The sequence below is a fragment of the Puma concolor genome, chromosome A2 (genome assembly GCF_028749965.1).
Source record: "Puma concolor isolate L17-30 chromosome A2, mPumCon1.1.hap2, whole genome shotgun sequence".
In the NCBI taxonomy this organism is placed as follows: domain Eukaryota; kingdom Metazoa; phylum Chordata; class Mammalia; order Carnivora; family Felidae; genus Puma; species Puma concolor.
Window position 1 is genome coordinate 157,258,696 of NC_141668.1, and position 20,024 is coordinate 157,278,719.

Consider the following 20,024-nt stretch of genomic DNA (forward strand, 5'->3'; position numbering starts at 1 on the left):
TGGTGTCCCACGAGCCTTCCCTCAGTCGCTGGGACACAGGCAAACAGGTCTCCAGAGCATTTATTCTTTCCAGGGGGGAGGGTGCAGGGGTCCAGTAGTCAGAGGGGTGCAGGCCCCTATGTGTACCATGTGAAGCCGTAGGCGGCGTTGAGAATCTCCTCGTTCGTGCGCAGCCCGTAGAGCTCGCCCATTATGGGGTTCACCCAGCGCGTTGTGTGGAACACAGACTCACCCACCTGTGGGAACAGTGGGGTATGGGTGGGGGTGCAGCTACCCCTTCAGGCCCACACTGCCTACTGCTGCCTTCCCCTCCTCACACCTGGCACCCACTACCCCTCTCGGCTCCAGGTTTTCCCTGGGAGGCTGTGTTCCTGCAGGGGGCCTGGACCCCCACCCTCCCTACCCAGGGCCCACCTTCCAGTCAGGCACGTCCTTCATGATGATGGCCTCCTCCTCCAGGTTCTCCCGAAGCATCTGCAGAACCCTGTGGGGATGGAATGGGCGGTAGGGGACAGGCCTGAGCACCGAGAGACTCCCGAAAAGACGTGCCAGATCCTTCCCTGTTCCATCCCAATCACCTCCTGCCACTCCCAACCCTGCATGTGCCAACCCTTCTTGTCCTTTCCTTCCCCTACAAACATTTACCGTCCTCCTGCTGCAGCCTCAATGTCCCCTCCTCCAGGGAGCCTTCCTATTCTAGCCCTTGGGTCTCCCCTGCATATGCCAGGACACAGCTGTCAGCCCCCAAATGCATTTTTGTCATGTCCTGCACTGCAGGCTGGGACACTCAGGCCTGTGACCTTCCAACCCTGGTCCCAGCAGCCCCACCTCCGATCCTTCTCTGCCTGCAACAGTGGCATCAATGCAATGCGGGCCTCGAAGTCCTCAATCTGCAGGCGCCTGTGAAACCCAAAAACCAACAGTCAGATCAGATGAGGCTGGAGTTCGGGGTAGATGATGTGGCCTCAGACTCAGGCTGATGCGTGGGGAGGGGAGCCGGCAGAGAGGCAAGTGAGTGGGGCAGGCTTGGGGAGTAAGCTCTACCCACAAGAAGATGAGAAGGCGGGGTGTGGGCATGTGGGCTGGCACAGGCACTGGCCTACAAGACTGATGGCTTCGCACTTTCTTTTCAGTTAAAAACTTTAGTTTTTAATCCTAAAAATAGCCCTGGCCTGATGATTGTGGTGAACTGGGGACAGGGGATGGGACCTTCATCACAGGGCTCTGGGCCCTACAAAACCATATCCCCTTCCTGTCAAAATAACCCTGGGGTGTGAGCCCGGGGCAGGCAGTTCTGTGTGTTCCAAGCCACCAGCCCCATCTATACTGAGGGCGCAGCACCCAGTGATGTGGCCCCTGGCCCTGTCCCCTCATCGCCAGAAATCTCACAGCCTCACAGGGAAGGGTCTGGATGAAGTTCAGCCCCCACTCCAGCCCTCACACCTCCTCCCATCTTCCCAAACCCAGAGGAGCATCCCCACCCCAGGCTGCTGGCCCCACCACAGCCCCACACTATTGTCACCGTGTCCATACTCCTGTGGGTGGTGCATATGGGGCAGCTGGACCCGGTTTGAGCTCACTCAACAATGTTGAGCACCTGACACAGGCTGGCCTTCTCCACCACCACCCTTGGGGATTCCCAGACTTGTGGGGGGCAAGTGAGCTCAAGGGGGGTGCTAAGGACACATATCACAGGGTGTGGCAGGGCAAAGGGGCCCAGCCAGTAAGGGGCCAATCAGAAGAGGTCACCTGGCAGGGCATCCTGACAGCTTAGAGGCAGCGAGAGTCTGAATGGAGGCCACTATCTGCCTCGGTCCCTCAGGCCCCATGTGGCTGGCAGGGTCATTGTGTTGCATGGCCTGTTTCTAAGCCCTTACTGTCCTCTTTGCCTGGTTAACACTGACAAAAAACCCACTAAACGAGCATGTCCTGAGCCTGCCCTCCACCTCCACCTGATGGGTTGTCCTAATCCCAACCCTCGAGTCCCTAGCAGCGGAGGCCAAGAGATACCTGGTGAAGAGCTCCTTTCTTGCCATTTCTTTCTGGAAGGCCCATACTTCCTGAGCCTTGAGGGGCTGATGAAGGGCCCCAAGGGACACCAAGACCACAGGTGCACTCCACGGTCCCCAGCCTGGGGCCTACCTGCGCTCTCGGTTCCACTTCATCATGCTCCAGTACCCAAACAGCAAGGTCCCGATGCCCACAGCAAACATGCTGTAGCCTGTGGGGAAAGGGGGCACCAGCTCAGTGCCTACCCTCGGGAAAGGCCACCCCTTGTAGTTCCTTCTCATGAAGCACAATCTGCTTGCTGTGCACGGACACCGGAAATATGGACGCGAGAGAAGGTGAAAGTCTTAGTGACCCCCTCCTAGAGATGGCCAGTACCGTCTCTAGTGCGTATTTCTTCAGATTCTTTTTTTGTCTCTGTGGAATGTCCACCAGCCCTCTCCCCTGGACCCGTCCTTCCCAACTGCAGACGACTCTCGATTCCGTGCACCTGCCTTGCAGGCAGGGACACCAGGCTGCCTCGGCTTTCCTCTGACAAGTGCGGCAGCTGCAGCTGACACACCTCCGCCCCCCCATCCCCCCATCCCCGTTTCTGGAAGGTACAGGCTGAGCAGGGCTTGCAGGAGGGCCCGAAGGCCTTGCTGTGTATGATCGGGTGGCCCCAGCCCCACAATCTTGTTTGGTTCCCAGTCAGCAGGTGCTTCCACGGGGAAGGGTAGTATCTACAGCTGGGCCCAGCTCCATGGTGGCTCCGGCTGCCTGGGCCACTTCTCTGAGTGCTGCCCACAAGGAGCTGGGAGGGGCTGCCAGAGGCAAGCAGTGCCCTGCAGGGGCGGCCCAGCCCCCCATCCCCACCCCGGGCTCCCGGGGGTGCTGCTGCTTCCTGGCCCAGCAGGGTCAAGCCCCCTGCCTGGACACCAGGGGACAGAGGCTGCCATGAATATTTACTAGCACCAGCAGGCACCTGCACTATAATTCTGACTGACAGGCTGTGGGCCTGCTGGGGTCTTCAGGGAGGCCCAAGCTGCCTGGGGCCTGGCTGGGACTGGCTCACCCCATACCCTCTCATCTTCTGAGTTGTGATCTCTTCCCTGGACGGGCCTCGTGGCTGCTGGGAAGAACTGACAAGCTCAGGCAGGTCAAGTTCCAGTTAACAGCCACTAAATGACCAGCAAATAGTGGGTAAGGCCACTCCCTAGAACCTGTGGGGGTGCACAGTGGGGACTCTGGGAGTCGCAGCCCTGCTCCGCGTCTGCAAGGGGCCTCTGTTGTCCTGGTCTTCGTCCTTCTTCTTCAGCTCAGCTCCAGCACAGGGCTTTTCTGGCACCTCTGCTGGACCCAGAGGTTCATGAGGAACTGGTTAGATTTTTTAGCCCCTCAGTCAAACCTGTTAAAAATATGAGCTAAGATACTTCCATGTTACTGAAGGTGGGACAACGAGGGCACCCTGCTTCCTGTGCACAGAGGCAGAACCTTTCTCGAGGCCCGAGTGCCTGGGACCAGCTTCCAGTGCACCTGTGGCTCTTACACATGGCTGACCACCTGTGCTGGGCAGGAGCGTTTTAGAAGAGCTGCCTCTTTCTTTTCAGTAGCTGCAGAGGAGCCCAGGGGCCTCTTCTTTCGACCCAGGGGATAAGCCTGGGCTGTCCTCACGGAAACCTCTTGCCTTCACACCAAGCACCCGTGTGGGCCCCTGAGTAAAATAAATTCCAATAAGGGGGCCTTTACAATGGTGCAGCCCTTTCTTGCTGACAGTGGCGAGGCCGAGACCCCAATCCCTCAGTATGGGTCTGTGCCTCAGGAGCTGCCCGTCTGGTGGTGGAGGCTGACGAAGGGCATGCCCAGAAGGGGGTGCAGGCCATGAGTAAAGAAGACCTGAATAAATAAACATCCTGTGTTCATGTACTGGAACTTAACACTGTTCAGACGGCAGCCCTCCCCCAAACTAAGGTACCGATTCAGCGCGGTACCCAACCTTCGGAATCCCAACCTTCCCCCTTTACCAGCCCCACAGGAACTGAAGAGCGGATTGTGAAATTCGTGGGATCAGATTAACCAAACAATTCTGAAACAGAACAAAGGGGGAGGACTTGCACTTTACAGTTTCAAAACTTAACACCCAGCTGTGTGTACAAGATAAAATAGCGTAGCGTGGCACGGCACCAGGGTAGACATGTACATCGATGGAACAGAGCTGACTGGGAGTCCAGAAATAAACCCTCACATTCACGGTCAATTGATTTTGGACAAGGGTGCCAAGACAATTCAACGGGAAAAGAATAGTCTTTCAGCAAATTGGATAAGTGGACAACCACACACAAAAGAATAAAGTGTACTTTTTCCTTCCCCCATGCACAAAAATTAACTCAAAATGGATCAAAGACCTTAATTTGAGAGCTAAAACTATAAAACTCTTAGAAAACAGATGAGTCAGTCTCTGAGACCTTGCATGAGATAATGGCTTCTTAGCTTTGGCACCAGAAGCACAAGTGGCAAAAAGAAAAAAAAAAAATAGATGAACTAGACTTCATGGAGATGAAAAACTTCTGTGCCACAAACGATACTGTCAACAAGCTGAATGGAAGAAAGTCCTTGAAAATCTTGTATCTGATAAGGGAATGATATCCAAAATGTATAAAGAACTCTGCAAACTCAGTAATAAGATGAACCCAATCAAAAAAATGTACAGGGGCACCTGGGTAACTCAGTCAGTTGATCATCTGACTCTTGATTTTAGCTTAGGTCATGATCTCATGGCTCATAGGTTCAAGCCCCTCATCGGGCTCTGCACTAACAGTGAGGAGCCTGTTTGAGATTCTCTCTCTCTCCTTCTGCCCCCTCTCCAGCTCTCTCTCTCTCTCTCCAAGAAAAAAAAAAAAAAGTACAAAGGACTTGAAGATATTTCTCCTGGAAGTTATACAAATGGCCAATAAACACATGAAAAGATGCCCTACATAATTAGTCACCAGGGAAATGCAAATCAAAACCAAAGTGAGATGCCACCTCACACCCACCAGAATGGCTAGAATTTTAAAAAGAAAAAAGAAAAAAAAAAAAAGGAAAATAATCAGTGTTTTGCAAAGATGGAGAAACTGGAACTCAATACACTGCAGGTAGAAACGTAAAACAGAACAGCTAATTTTGGAAAACAGTGTGGCAGTTCTTCAAAATGTTAAATGTGGAGTTACCATCTGACCCAGCTAGGCCACTCCTAGATGAAATTTCACTTAAGAAAAATGAAACATATCCACACAGAAGCTTGCACAGGAATGCTCACAGCAGCCAAAATGTGGCAACAACTCAAATGTCCATCAAGTGGTAAATGGATACACAAACTGTGGTCCACTCACACCAGAATATTATTTAACCATAAAAAAAAAAAAAAGAAAGAAAGAAACTGCCACACGCTACAATATTCACATTAAAAACATTATGCGCGCCTGGGAGGCTCAGTCGGTTAAGCATCTGACTCTTGACTTCAGCTCAGGTCACGGTCTCTCAGTTAGTGGGATTGAGCCCCAAGTCAGGCTCTGTGCTGAGGGCCCTCAGCACAGAGTCTACTTGGGACTCTCTCTCTCTCTCCCCATCTCTCACTGCCCGCCCCCACCCCCCCCACCCCACTCACATATTCTCTCTTTCAAAATAAAAACATTAAAAAATAAAAACATCCTGCTGAGTGAAAGCAACCAGACACCAAAGGCCACATAGAGTAGGACCCATTTATACGAAATATCTAGAACAGGCAAATCCATACCAGACAGAAAGCAGACTGGTGGTTGCCAGCAGCTGGGGGAGGGAGGATGGGGAGTGACTGTTCATGGGGTTTCCTTTTGGAGTAATGCAAGTGTTATAAACTTAGATCCGGGGGATGGTTACGCAACTCTGGATAGACTAAAATCAACAATTTGTACACATGAAATAGGTGAATGGTCTGGTCTGGTTTGTGAATTTCAATAAAAATGTTAAAGACACAAAGGAAAAAAAAAAGGCCCACCTATTGGGCACAGGAAGGAGCGGAGAGAAGAGAGCTGAGTGGAAAAGATGGAGGTAGCAGTCACTTTGGGAACAGCATAAATTAAAGAAGGCCTGAGCCAGCTTGGCATGTTCTAGGACACTAGTGGAGAGTGATGTAGGCAGAGAGAAGGGGAGTGGGTGCCAGGCTTGGGTGCCTTACGGGAGCAAGGGAGGGTAGGGCTAATGAGAACAAGGCTCAAAAGCAAGGCTGGAGGAGGGGCACAGGAAAGATGATTAGGGTGGGGCGCAGGATGGATAGCAGGGCCTTTGCACTTGCTGTTCCCTCCACCCTGGGGATTGTTCAGAGAGGACCTTCCAGCCCACCCTGGGTAAAGCAGGCCTTGGTTATCTGGGGCCTCACCAAAATGAGAAGTTCTGGTGTGATTATTTTAATCTCCTCTGCTAGGCTGTGAGCTCTTCCAGACAGGGCTCAGTGCCACGTGCGCATTCAACAAGCAATTACTGAAAGCACGTACATACACAAAGACCACGCCGCCAGAAGGGGTCTCTTCCTCACCCCTCTGCAGCCAGGAAAGACTGGGATGGGTTTGTATGTAGTACAATGCAAGTTGGTGTGAAGGGGTGCAACTAGGAGGCCTAACCCTAGATAATGGTATAGAAGCACTACTGTGTCATGAACTGGAAGGGGACTGGAATGAAGGGCACATTTGTGACTTAAAAATAAAAAAGAGGGGCACCTGGGTGGCTCAGTTGGTTGAGCATTGGGGTCTTGATTTCAGCTCAGGTCATAATCTCACGGTTTGTGGGTTCAAGCCCCTCATCGGGCTCTGCCCCCCCCCCCCCAAATAAATAAATAAACTTTAAAAGACAGAAAAAGAGAGAAAGAGAGAGAGATGCTGACTAGGAGTCCAGGGAGGACCAAGGGCTGGGACCCTTCTGCAGTCTGGTCTGGGTACAGGTCACACAGGTGCACATGCATAAACAGACTTGATGCCACACACCTGAGGGATACACTGGTCTGGGAGTAAGTTATACTTTGAGAAAAGAAATGAAGACATTCACATCACATTGTATTTGTTCAATCTATTCTACGATGAGTCAAGTGCCAATGTGATGCCAATCTAGCCTGTAACCTGTTTTTTCAATGACTCTCGGGCTAAGAACACTTTTAGGTTTGTAAACAGTTGTTTAAAAAAAAAAAAAGCAGCGGCAGTGGATAGAGAGCATCTGGCTAGCAAAGCATAATTTTTTAAAAATTGTTAATGTTTATTTATTTTTTTAAAGGATCAATTTACTAGCAAGTTAACTGAATCACATCTTTTTTATTTTTTAAATTTTTTAGGGGCTCCTGGGTGGTGACTCAGTTGGTTAAGCGTCTGACTTCAGCTCAGGTCATGATCTCACAAATTGTGGGTTCGAGCCCCACGTTGGGCTCTGTTCTGACGGCTGGGAGCCTGGAGCCTGCTTCAGATTCTGTGTCTCCCTCTCTCTCTCTCCCCCTCCCCCGCTCGTGCTTGCTCTCTCTCTCTCTCTCTCTCTCTCTCTCTCTCTCTCAATAATAAATAAACATTAAAATTTTTTTTTTTTAATTTTTAACATTTGTTTGTTTATTTATTTATTTGAGAGAGAGAGAGAGAGACACAGAATGTGAGCAGGAGAGGAGCAGAGAGAGGAGGAGACACAGAATCCAAAGCAGGCTCCAGCCTCTGAGCTGTCAGCACAGCGACCAACGCTGGGCTCGAACTCAGGAACCGTGAGATCGTGACCTGAGCCAAAGCCAGATGCTTAACCCACTGAGCCACCCAGGCACCCCAATGTTTATTTATTTTTGAGAGACAGAGCATGAGCAGGGGAAGGGCTGAGGGTCTGAGAGAAAGGGAGACACACAATCCAAAGCAGGCTCCAGGCTCTGAGCTCTCAGCACAGAGCCGGATAGGAAGCTCAAACTCGCAAATTTCAAGATCGTGACCTGAGTCGAAGTCGGACACTTACCGACTGCGCCACCCAGGCACCCACAAAGCATAAAATATTTATTGGGCCTTTATAGAAAAAGTTTGCCAACCTCTATTCCGGGACACAAAAAAGCCAAGAGCTTGGGAAGAGCTTGAGTTTTCACCTGATACTAACTTTCCCACTGGCTGAATTACCTTTTTTTTTTTTTTTAAACCATGCCCATATATATTTTTTTTAATTGAGGCATATTTGCGTAACATTAAATGTAAAGTTCCTCGAGTTATGGGAAATGTATTTACCCTTGTTTAAAAGTTTGTATTTCTCTGTTAACCCTGGGTGCAAAGCATGTGACCCTTCTACTTTTTTTTTTTTTTTTTTTACATTTTTCTGTGTTGAACCCAATAACACAATTTTAAAATGTTACTAAAACATCTAAAAAATTTAAGAATACGTATTCCTGGGACATCCACAGGTAGGGACTACCAGAGAGGAACATCTTCTAAATTCCCTCAATGTTCCCGTTTCCTCACCAGTTTTACTCTGGATGGCCTGACTGCAAGTAGCAGCCTCTTACTACAGAAGCGATAGGGGATCCTCGGGTTCCACCTCCCTTCGCGGCGCCCTGAAGTCCCAACCCTGACACCCCGGCGCAGTGCGACACTGACCCGACAGTCCCCGACGTGGAAGGTTCCGTTTGTAGTCGATGGGGCCATAGCCCCCCGGCGGGGGCATGTCCTGCTTCACCTTCGACGCTGCCATGTTCGCAGGACCCGTGCTTCCGCCCGCGGGCGGAAGTTACGTCCGGCGGCCGCCGCCATGATGAGTGTGGCGGAACGTACCGCGCATGTCTTAGGCAGGACTAGGGCACGTAGTACGCTAGGGTAGCGGTCCTACAGCGAAGTAGAGCTCCGGGACTGGGTTCAGGGATCGTCTGGGCAACCAGGCTGCAGCCGAGGACTCTATTTCTTCTCTCAGACGGAGCTTAGCCCAGTCGGTGTAGACGCCTGGAGCTCGTCCGGTCGCCTGGGCCCTTGCCCTAAAGGACCTCCCTCCCCTACACCTTCCCTCTGGTGCGATGCTCGGACCATTCAGAGCCAGGTCACCGAATTAAGCCCCCTCTCGTTTTCTCCCCGTCGCGGGGCACTGCGGGCAGCCCAGAGCTTCACATGGCTAGGGCTGGGTACACGAAGTTGGGGGACGACTGTTGTTCGTATTTGACTCATGAGGAGCCTCCCCAGTGCCAGGCACAGATTCTGCTTCCCGGTCGTGGTCGAGACCCCTTGCCAATAGCCTCTAATGGGAACTGGGGCATTCAGAGCAATTATGAGTCACAAAGCCTGATGGCCTTGGGGGACCCTGCAGGGCGGGGTCCAAGGGGCCCTTACCCCGAGGCGGGGTGACGCCCACAGTCACTTCACAAGGCAGAAACTGTTACCTGGGCAATAAAAGGCTCCGCAGGGGCAGGGACCCGGGAGTGGGCACATGGGGGTGCGGGTGTGCAGGTGCCAAGCGCCATGGGTTAGGCCCGAGATTGGAGTCCGGCCGCCCTCCGAAAGCAGCCGCCTCTTGCTCCCCGCGCGCCCCAGGCGCCACCATGTCAGGCGACAAACTTCTGAGCGAACTCGGCTATAAGCTGGGACGCACGATAGGCGAGGGCAGTTACTCCAAGGTGAAGGTGGCCACGTCCAAGAAGTACAAGGGCACGGTGGCCATCAAGGTGGTGGACCGGCGGCGCGCGCCACCTGACTTTGTCAACAAGTTCCTGCCCCGCGAACTGTCCATCCTGCGGGGCGTGCGGCACCCGCACATCGTGCACGTCTTCGAGTTCATCGAGGTGTGCAATGGGAAGCTGTACATAGTGATGGAGGCGGCTGCCACCGACCTGCTGCAGGCAGTGCAGCGCAACGGGCGCATCCCCGGGGGTCAGGCGCGCGACCTCTTCGCGCAGATCGCCGGAGCTGTGCGCTACCTGCATGACCACCACCTGGTGCACCGTGACCTCAAGTGCGAAAACGTGTTGCTGAGCCCCGACGAGCGCCGAGTGAAGCTCACTGACTTTGGCTTTGGTCGCCAGGCACATGGCTATCCTGACCTGAGCACCACCTACTGCGGCTCGGCTGCCTACGCGTCGCCTGAGGTACTCTTGGGCATCCCATACGACCCCAAGAAGTACGACGTGTGGAGCCTGGGCGTCGTGCTCTACGTCATGGTCACCGGGTGCATGCCCTTCGACGACTCGGACATCGCTGGCTTGCCCAGGCGCCAGAAGCGCGGCGTACTCTACCCCGACGGCCTCGAGGTGTCCGAGCGCTGCAAGGCCCTGATCACTGAATTGCTGCAGTTCAGCCCGTCCTCCAGGCCCTCAGCGGGCCAGGTAGCGCGCAACGGCTGGCTGCGTGCTGGGGACTCTGGCTAGAAGCCGGGGTTCCCGCCATTTACGCCGCCCTGAGCACTGCGCAAGCGCAGCGCACGCGTGCGAGGCGTGCTTCCGTACTCCCGCGGAGCCGACACGCGCCACTGCGCACGCGCACACCCCCTTTCCCCCTGTTCCCCCCCCCCCCCCTCCGCTTTTCCTTTCTCTGGATGGTTGGGGCTGCAGTCGCCCCTGTTTAGAATCTAGCTCCTCTCCCTATGATCCCAAGAGCAAGAGGGCGCAAGCGCTTCCTCTCTTTCCTAAGAGAAGTCCCCGGGAGGGGAAGGGACGAGAGGAATCGGAAGCATTGCGCTAGCGCGGAATGAGCGATGGCTGCAGGCAGGCCGTGGCTACTTGGAGGAGCTGCCAGCGAGTGGACGCGTGTGAAGGGCGCCCTCCTCGAGACAGCCGGGAATGCGTGTGAGGGACGGCAAGCTCCCGGCGCTGCCTCATTGGAACTTGCAATAAAGTCGCTCTTTCTCGCACCTGCCTCTGGCAATGGCCCCCTTTTACCGAGTGTGTGTGTGTGGGGGGGGGGGGGGGGGGGGGGAGGGTGTTTCATCCCGCAGGGGAAGGCAGGCGTGGAGCCCCATTGTAGAAAAGGCTTGTTGAGGTTCTTGTCCTAGGTCTCAAAAGGGAATTGGGAAGATTCAAACCAGACTTTTGGGCTCTCCAACCTCAGCCGACTCGAAAGGGCTTTGGGGCCATCCCAGGTGTCGTGATGGCAATGAAATTGCTGGGCTGGGGAGCAAGGATCCTAGCACCCTGCCCGTGTTTAAGGATGGAACCGCGTGGGGGTGGGGGCCTCCTGCTTTAACATAAATTGAGCGTTTACAGATGAGGAAATTGAGGCCCATACAGATGTCATTTGCCCAGGAACACAGCTGGAATTTGAAACCAGAAAAGGCTGGAGTGGAGTTGGGGAGGTGGTGGAAGCTCTCCTTAGTAAAAGTCCTTCCTTGGTAAAGAAGTTGTCTGGGGCAGGGGGAGGGGAGAGTCAAGGTCAAAGCATGAGACTGCTGGGCAAGCTGGTTACTTCAGTCCTTTCTTTATTCATACATTTATTGAATGCCTACTGTGTGCCAAGCTCTGGGACTCAGCAAAGAGGCTTGGATCTATCCCTGCCCTCAGCTAGGAGGCAAGTAAAAAGTCAAGTAAAAAATGAATGGCGTGTAAAGAATTGTAACTTGTTGGGGCGCCTGGGTGGCGCAGTCGGTTAAGTGTCCGACTTCAGCCAGGTCACGATCTCGCGGTCCGTGAGTTCGAGCCCCGCGTCGGGCTCTGGGCTGATGGCTCAGAGCCTGGAGCCTGTTTCCGATTCTGTGTCTCCCTCTCTCTCTGCCCCTCCCCCGTTCATGCTCTGTCTCTCTCTGTCCCAAAAATAAATAAACGTTGAAAAAAAATTAAAAAAAAAAGAATTGTAACTTGTGCTAAAAGCTGGGTGAGGGGAAGGACGAGTTACCAAGGAAGGACTGAAGCAGACATTTGAGCTGAACCCTGAAGGAATCAGTCACTGGAAATAGAAGGAAAGTGTTCCAAGTGTTCCCAAGATATGTTGGAGCTGGTGTGTTTGGGTAATGCCAGGAAGGTCTATGGCTGGAATAGAGAGGGAGGAAGAAGAGGTGGAGAGGTGTGTATCTGGACAGGGGACTCCACAGGGCCTGGGGGAGATTGGGGACTTTTGTTGCAATGAGATTACTGAGTTTAGTGACAGCAGCTGTCTCTCATTTGCGGTGTGTGGAGATGTCTCCCTAAGCCCTAATCCTGCTCGCCTCCATCGGAGCTCCACGCATTTCCCAAGGAGGCCGATCATCTTGTGGGTCTGCCCATGCCCTGCTCCTGCTCACTCACCCTTCGTGGCTCTCAGGTGCCCTGGGCGTTAACTACCAGCTCTTCCCTAACCCCCTTAAAGAGACAGCTGAAGCAATTGAGGCTAAGAGAGGAGAAAGTGCCTTGCCTCTAGTCTTGGCTGGTTCACATCTGAGCTGAGAGAAAACCCACCCCCTCTGGTTTGCGCTAGAAAAGCGTCTCTTCTGGTCTGGACCATACCTTGGAAAATGGAAGTGGGAACAACCTCCAGGTTGTTGGGAAGGGCTGTGGGTTATTGAAGGATGGCATCCTGAGCCTTCTTAAGGGTCCCACCACTCTCAGAATGAAACCCACTTCTTCATCCTTTTGCCCCGTGATCCAGCCACACTGCCTTCCTTGTCCTTGACTCTCCAGGTTTGGTCTCACCTCTGAGCCTTTGCATTGGCTGTTGCCATTCCCTACCACTTTTCCCTCTGTCTTCATTCCAGACTTGGCCTAACAAGTCACTTCTTCCCTGACACCCCATTCTTTCCCTCCTTGCCCTTGTCACAAGGTGGGGTTCTAGTGCCTGGGGTATGGCATGTGCCTTAATCTGTGTGAGCAATGGGGCCTGGGGCTCCTCCTACCCCATAGCCACAGACCTGTGTGGCTCAGTTCAGAGGGGACAAGGCCTCAGGGACCAGGGCAATTGTCCCATTTGTTGGCTGGAGAAGCTGCTTGAGACTCACCTCTGAACAATTGAGGAGCCTGTGCTTGCCTCAGTGAAAACTCACTGAGGGCTGAATTTTGAGCCCCCGAGAAAATGCCCCATAAATGTGCTTCTTGCAGCCAGTGTTGGGGCATGGGGCACCAGTCAGGATGTCACAGGTGGACTGGGACAGGTTTGGGCTTAATTTCTCTAATGTCAGTGTTAGCAGTTCTGTGTCTTACCCATATGAAGCCTAGCCAGTTGTGGTGGTTGGAGAGGACAATCAACACCCCCAGGCCAGAGGCAGGAAGGTCTTAACAACAACAACAACAACAACAACAACAACAACAACAACAACAACAACAAAAGACAAACTGCAAAAAATAAAAGCAGCTAGGAAAACAGGCTTATATTTTATGTACATTAGAATTTACCAGTGATCAAAAGTCTCACTTTATGCGTAACTTTTGAAACTGTGTCAATATCTGATAACAAATATTGATGAACACCTGAAAACTCACATCTTTAATAATGTCCTGCAGCAAAGACACCCAATGTAGATGCCAAGCTTGAAAATTTCAGAAAAACCTACCACTCCAGGGTGGAGGCTGGAAGGGGCTAAGAACCAGTGGATGGGCAAAACTCACTGGACCCTCACCCTGCTCCCTCAGCTCTGTGGCCACAGAGTAGTAGCCACAGGTTCTGGTGAAGATGGGAGGCCCAGAGGCAAAGCCACAGTGCCCAGTTTGGGGAGATACTCCACCCACTTTTGGAAATGAAGTCTGAAAGAAGCCCAAGAATCAGGTGTCTCATTGTTTCCCCATTAACAAGGGATCACCCTACTATACCTTCCCCAGTCTCCAAGCTGCCCCAAAGCTGGGACAAAAATAATGCAGGGAAACCAGGACTGGGGGGACAAAAGAAAAATACAGCCAACTCATTGTCCATTTCTTTATTTTCCTTCAGATTCTAAGACTTCCTCATGACACAATGTATAGCCATTGATTCCAGCCTCTGTTCATTGGAACTTCTATTCCGGTTTGGTGGTCAACTTTTTACATTTATTATCAAAGATTTAGAGTCACAATAAATACAAGTGACAACCTCTCCACCCACCCCCCAAAACTCCACTTTCCAAATACCCTGCACTAGTGTAACTGTCTATTACACTTTCATTGTTAAGTATTATAAAACTTCAGCTGTCCTTTAAAAAAAAAAGCTCAGTCCGAGTTTTTTAGGCAACCATCATGTGCAGCATAGCTCAGCATCAAATAAAAACCCTATGGTGGAGCAGCAACAACTGTCTTTTTCATGATCTACACCCCTGTGACGAGAATGTTTAAATTATATAGAAAATCCCTCCCCATGACTGTCCACAGGAAAATGACATGTAGGACACAGGAGCCGCAACACAGCAGGGCTGTACTCAGTTGCCTTTCATTCCCTCTGCGCTGGGGCCAAGCCTTGCTTCATGAAGGTCTCAGGGTACAGACAGGACCAGAGGCTACCCCTGGAAGGAGGGCAACTGTCGGCCTTGTCAAAGGTGTGGGTCCCAACATCACGGTTGGGATACTAGGAACCAGGGCCCCATGACATGGGCAGGATGGCCAGAGCAATGGGTGGCTCCAAGTGGACACACAGGTATCTATGTGCATATGCATGTATACACATATGGCCATTTCAAATATGCAAACCTTCACCCTTCCAGAGGTGGCCAGCATCTTGAACAGTTTCCCAGTTGCCATTGGGAGTTCATGTCACAGGTAACTCTGGACCTTTATCGTTTGGGACTGAGGGCTCCCAAATTCTCACTGCTCCTAGGAACCAGGTCCTCTTGGTCTGAGGCCCCAGGGGCCAGGGAGAGACCAGAACCCCAGCACTGCGGCCAATTTTGAGGGATGAGCTTTGCTGCTGGGAAAACACCCTTAACATTAATATCCTTTCTGAGTATGTCCAAACCCCACATGCAGAGAGATTTAATATGCCTTTCCTGTAACATCGTAAGTCTCATCAAAGAACTTATTTGGGTCTTATCAGAGAAGTTATACCACAAAGGGAGAAACTAAAAAAAAAAGGGGGGGGGGAGTAGGAGTTTTGATACAGTAGAAATGAACAAAAGATTAAGGCATCTCACGTTCTTGTCCCCTTTAAAAAAAAGTTACATGTCACAGTAAGTGGCCCCTGATGGGATTATTCCCAGGGACCCTGGGCTGGAGGAGGCAGAGCCAGGGCTTGTAGCCCTATCCTCCACCAGTGGTGGTCGGATTTGTACTGAATTCATGAGGCTCCCTTAATAGCTCAGAGGCTGGTAGAAGTCCAGCCAGGCAAGGTGAGCAGAGGTGGTTCCTGAGCACAGTGATGAGCGAGGTTCTAATGGGCTGGGGTTGAGGCCCAACCTGTGCAGCACAGCTCAACTCAGGCCCTTGAGTCACAGACCCATTCAACTCCAGCTGGGGTGTGACAATCCTGGCACACCCCTCCAGTGCAGAGGTGACTCTCGCCTGGATGCCTGATCCCAAGTTACTGCATAGAACTGAGGTCTGTTTGCCCACGTAAGAGGCCAGACCAGGTGCTCCTTCTTGAAGGATTTGGAAAACCTGGCCCATGTCATTGAACAGAGAGGGCTAACAGCTCAGGGTAGTATAAGACAAGTATTTATTTGCCAGGCACACAGAAAAATGTGAGGAATAGAAATGCTTGCATACTCTTAATTTTTTGGTGTAAAAACACCTCCCCCCCCCAATGTCAATATCCCTCCTATCCCCCAAATCCCTGGATCTTGGAATGAAAGCCACTCTTCCCCACCCTCCCCTCCTTCAGCCCATGTAAGTTATGCACTCAAAACAAAAATCAATGAGCAATACAGGGTTTTACACAACAAAAAATTAGAATGTTGCAAAACTAAGTCTTCTACCGCAGGTCAAAATGTTGCTAAACATGGATATTCACACAACATGAGAGAGGGGGTTAAATGAGCCTTTATTAGAATGTTGTAGCAGTGTGTTTTGAAGGCGGCGGCCCTACAAAATAAGGATTTTAAATTAAGTCCCTAACTGCATGGATAGGAAAACTAGGGCTGGGGCTGAAGTGGGGAGCAGTGTACCCCATCTCCACATCAACACACGTGTGTGCATGCACACAGGACACCCTTGCATCTGCACAGAGACAGCCCCGTGCACAGCACACTTACGACAGCTTCTGTCTATCCTCATGGAACTGATTTTTAAAGAGTGGGAGAAACCAAAATGAAACTAAGAGCAGACCTGATCCTTTGAAAGACATTTCTGTAGACTCGAAAGAGGGATTAAAAAAAAAAAAAAAAAAAAAAGGTCTGAAGGCGACCCCTGGCAGCATGGCCCCGCTTTAAGGAAAGGTTCTAAACTAGACCCAAACAGAAACCCTGACATCTTGGAGGGGCAGGGGCACCTCCCCACCAGACACACCTGACAGGAGCATAGGCCAGGGTACCTTAGGATGTTGTCCATCAAAATAAGTAGGAAAAGAAAAATTTAATAAAATAAAACCACAACAACAACAAAAAACACAATAGCCTGCCCCTCTAACTTCCCACTCAGGCTCCAGATGTTGCTGCCAATTCTCTCCTCCCTCCACTGGCGGTACGCGGCTTCCGGGATTCCAGGCTCTCTGTCTGGGTCAGGGTTGCAGTTTGTTCTTCTGCTAAGTGTGGGAGGTCCGGGGTCTCCGGGATGAGCAGCAGCAGAGGCCTTCTGCTAGACTGAGAGCTGGGCAGTCAGTGGCCCACCCTCTGGGGTGTGGGGGCCGTGCTCGGCAGGGACCCCTGGGTCTGCACGGTTTACTTTAAACTCCATCATCATGAGGTGATTAAAAAAAAAAAAAAAAATCTGTCAACCTAGAGATTGCCATGAAGGAAGGCAGTCAAAGATTTGGAGGGCTAAGATGGGGAGAAGCAAAAACAAAACAGAACGCTCCGCTCGACTTCAGAAGCCCCGGGCGCCGGTCTCGCCGAGCGTGTCACAGTGTCCAGGGTGAGCCGTCCATGCACCCTGCCGGGCTTGGGGAGATTGGGGGGAGAGGGGGGCTGAAAGGAAGGGCCGGAAGCAGAACCAGCCCCCGAGGTCCACTTTTCTGCTGGTGTTGGGCAAACTAAAGGCAAAGAAAGGAAAAAAGCCCAAGGGAAAGGTCCCCCAGTGATATTCCTCGTCCACCTGTGAAGCAGCCCCTCAGCTGCGACGAGATTTTGCAGCCAAGAATGGAGCCCTTGCTTCTGCAGCATGGCCGGCGCTCGCTCACTCATTCTCTCGGGGAGCATGATGTCTTCCCGAGTGGAGGGTGGCAGGGCCAGGTGGGAGGGAGGAGGGAGCCTGTTCTCCACCGGGCCCGGCTCGCACTATTTCCACGTGGCTGACTGGGGGATGGAGCGTGGCGGGATCATGTCCAGGAGGTACTCCCGCTGGCGGTCCACAGCTGAGGAGGTCTTGTGCACTGCCAAGCTCGGGCTGACAAACGCAAGGGCCCCACCTGCAAAAGAACAGAGTGACAGTTTTAATGGTGTGGTAATAATCTCATGACATTAAAGGGAACACGGAATGGTGAAAAGAGCAGGATACCTCTGTAGGGCACTCAGTTACACACAAGTGACACACCAGTGGAGACGCAGAATAGGGGAAAAGCCCCGAAATACAGCATTTGTTCTCTTGGGGTAGAAACACCGTTATCTTTGTTTTGTATTCTCGAAATTTCCACAATGAACAAGCATCTCTTTTACAACTGAAAAATGAAGAAACGACCCCCAATCTCCCAACACAAATAGGTTTTTGGCTGGCCTGGGGGTAAAGACTGCCCCATTCCATTCCCCCTACCACTGTGTTACCCCAAGAGTGCTTTTGGTGGAGGTTAATGTACTTTGTGGAACAAGTGTTTTGAGGTCAAATGCAATTGGGAAACCTCTATGCATTCTAAAGAGAAACATGACTGAGTCCTGCCAAGAAACCAAGGGTTAACTAGGAATGCTGGGAGAACTCTTTTGGGAAATGCTGTTTTTAAAAGTATTACACACTTACCTCTAGTCCTACTGCTGAACACAGCAACTATTTATTCCTTCATATTCCCTTTCAAATATTACCTTAAATATGCAGTTTTACATGGCTCCTACCACTGTGTACACATGCACACACCTGCATTGGACTTTTCCCACTGATTTCATATACTTTCAAAATTTTCCACAAAAGGAATTTCCAAACTGCTCTGAGTTCTTAGCTGCATCTTAAACATGACACACAAAAGTATCTCTGCCCGCTTTATGTTTACAAATGCTCTCTCTCTGCTCTACAGAATAGGTTCTTCGGCAATCAGACCAATGTCCTCCCTTTCCTGAGCTACATCCTGTGGAAGTCTGATATTTGGCCGTATTTCTAACTCTATGGTCAGCTGCATGCACAGCAGACTCCGGTGTTTTGTTTGCAGACAGCCTGGCTTTCCCAGTTCTGCCTAGGGAGACAGATCTCATGATGGTGCCTCCTCTTTTGACAGGGACACAGCGAGCTCAGGTGGGGGGCAGGGCACTCACTCCCACAGTGAAAGCACTCACCTGTCTCTCTCAGACCTCTGTGTCTTTTTCACTTTCCTGTTTTTAATGGAAATATTTAACTGCCACCTTAATGACAGCACATAAATAAAAAATGGGGCAAGTGGTGTGGGGGATGACCCAAGGATGATGGGGGCTGTGGCAGACTAGGGAATGCTCACCTAAGTGTATCCCTCCTCCCTTGAGTTGTTTCTCAAATGTGGTCTCCTCAAGAGTCCTCTGATGCCCACCGTGGTCTTGCCCCTGCTCCAGGGATTTCCCTCCTCCTCCCCCAATGTTTTTGCGGTTTTTTTGGAGTTTTTTCTTTTTTTCTTTTTTTTTTGGAGTTTTTTATTTATTTTAGAGAGCGACAGACAGACAGAACATGAGCAGGGGAGGGGCAGAGAGAGGGGGAGGCACAGAATCCAAAGCAGGCCTCCAGGCTCCGAGCTGTCAGCACAGAACCTGGTGCAGGGTTCGAACCCATGAACCGTGAGATCATGACCTATGCCGAAATCAACACTTAACTGACTGAGCCCACCAAGGCGCCCTACCACATTCTCATTCTAGCTTGCAACTTTGCACCACCTGACCTGTCCAAGCCAGAGGGTGGGAAGAGTGAACCACAGAGCAGGGAATGAAGAATGCTGCCTGGCTCAACAATAAATTAATTACTGCACCAGAGAAGGTAAAACATAACAGCAAAAGCAGGCATTCCCTGTGGCAGGAAGGTGGGGGAGTGGGGAGGAGGCACGGCACCCAGAGTTGGCAAGACTGTTTGTGCTGACAGATGCCCACTGGCTGGATGGTGTGTGTGTGTGTGTGTGTGAGACACACTACCCAAACTGGGTCTGCTCCACGTTTTGGGTCAAGAGCTAGAGTCTGGGTATAGAGCGAGCAAACAAGGGCAATTAGTTATCTACCCAGGGCTACCAGCTGTTCAGGGCATCTTATTTAGTGAACAGAGATTAAGCTGAAGAGTCAGAAGCAGGTGTTCTCAGGGGACAGGTCTGGGGTCTCAGGGCTCTTTCTATCATTTTTGTTCACCTGTATGTGTGCATGTTTTTCTTTTCTTTTCTTTTTGAGGTTTATTTCCTTTGAGAGAGGCGAGCACAAGCTGGGGAAGGGGAGAGACAGAGGGAGAGAGAGGATCCTGAGCAGTCTCGGAACTGCCAGCATGGAGCCTAAAGCAAGGCTTGAATGCACGAACTGTGAGATCATGACTTGAGCCAAGATCAAGAATTGGATGCTTAACCAACTGAGCCACCCAGGTGCCCCTGTGGACCTCATCATGACAAGGTCCCCATTCTAAGCCCTGTGGGGGCCACCCACCTGTACTCAGGGGTGCCTTCTTCCAGTTGGTGGTGGCATTGCCCTTGCCGGTGCTCACAGCTCTCTCGGAATGTCTGCCGGTCCTGCTGACAAGGGCTGTGGCCGAGGCTGCATTCTGCAGTTTGGGTGACTGGCTGAATGTGTGCAGGACACCTCGGGGCGTTGTGGCTGAGCCCCGGGACAGCTGACTGGAGGCCTACAGCAGAGAGAAGGTATGATGGCTCATGTGGGGAAGGGGATGACAGAGGGCAAGACGCTCAGCGCAGCCTCTCCGTGCTCTGGCCGACCTCTTCCCACCCACA

At 51.7% G+C, this 20,024-nt stretch overlaps 3 protein-coding genes across 10 annotated transcripts in view; 1 reads left to right on the forward strand and 2 right to left on the reverse strand.

Moving 5' to 3' along the window:
- Nucleotides 1-42: 42 nt before the first annotated feature.
- On the reverse strand, nucleotides 43-8,741 carry NDUFA13 (NADH:ubiquinone oxidoreductase subunit A13). The gene is made up of 5 exons (XM_025916393.2): nucleotides 8,601-8,741; nucleotides 2,143-2,221; nucleotides 829-900; nucleotides 415-484; nucleotides 43-236 (listed from the first exon to the last, which is right to left on the reverse strand). The coding sequence occupies exons 1-5, from the start codon at nucleotides 8,692-8,694 to the stop codon at nucleotides 117-119; spliced, it is 435 nt and encodes a 144-aa protein (XP_025772178.1). The 5' UTR covers nucleotides 8,695-8,741; the 3' UTR covers nucleotides 43-116.
- Nucleotides 8,742-8,789: 48 nt separating this feature from the next.
- TSSK6 (testis specific serine kinase 6) lies at nucleotides 8,790-10,490 on the forward strand. The gene has a single exon (XM_025916550.2). The coding sequence runs from the start codon at nucleotides 9,530-9,532 to the stop codon at nucleotides 10,349-10,351; it is 822 nt and encodes a 273-aa protein (XP_025772335.1). The 5' UTR covers nucleotides 8,790-9,529; the 3' UTR covers nucleotides 10,352-10,490.
- A 3,292-nt stretch (nucleotides 10,491-13,782) lies between these two features.
- Nucleotides 13,783-20,024, reverse strand: part of GATAD2A (GATA zinc finger domain containing 2A) — a 104,709-nt gene continuing 98,467 nt past the window's right edge. For all 8 annotated transcript variants that reach the window (XM_086698484.1, XM_086698480.1, XM_086698482.1 and 5 more), the window contains 2 exons: nucleotides 19,723-19,918; nucleotides 13,783-17,345 (listed from right to left, as the gene is read on the reverse strand). In XM_086698484.1, the coding sequence (XP_086554610.1) occupies nucleotides 17,215-17,345; nucleotides 19,723-19,918 (327 nt within the window). In that variant the 3' untranslated portion in view covers nucleotides 13,783-17,214. The remainder of the gene's footprint in view (nucleotides 17,346-19,722; nucleotides 19,919-20,024) is intronic.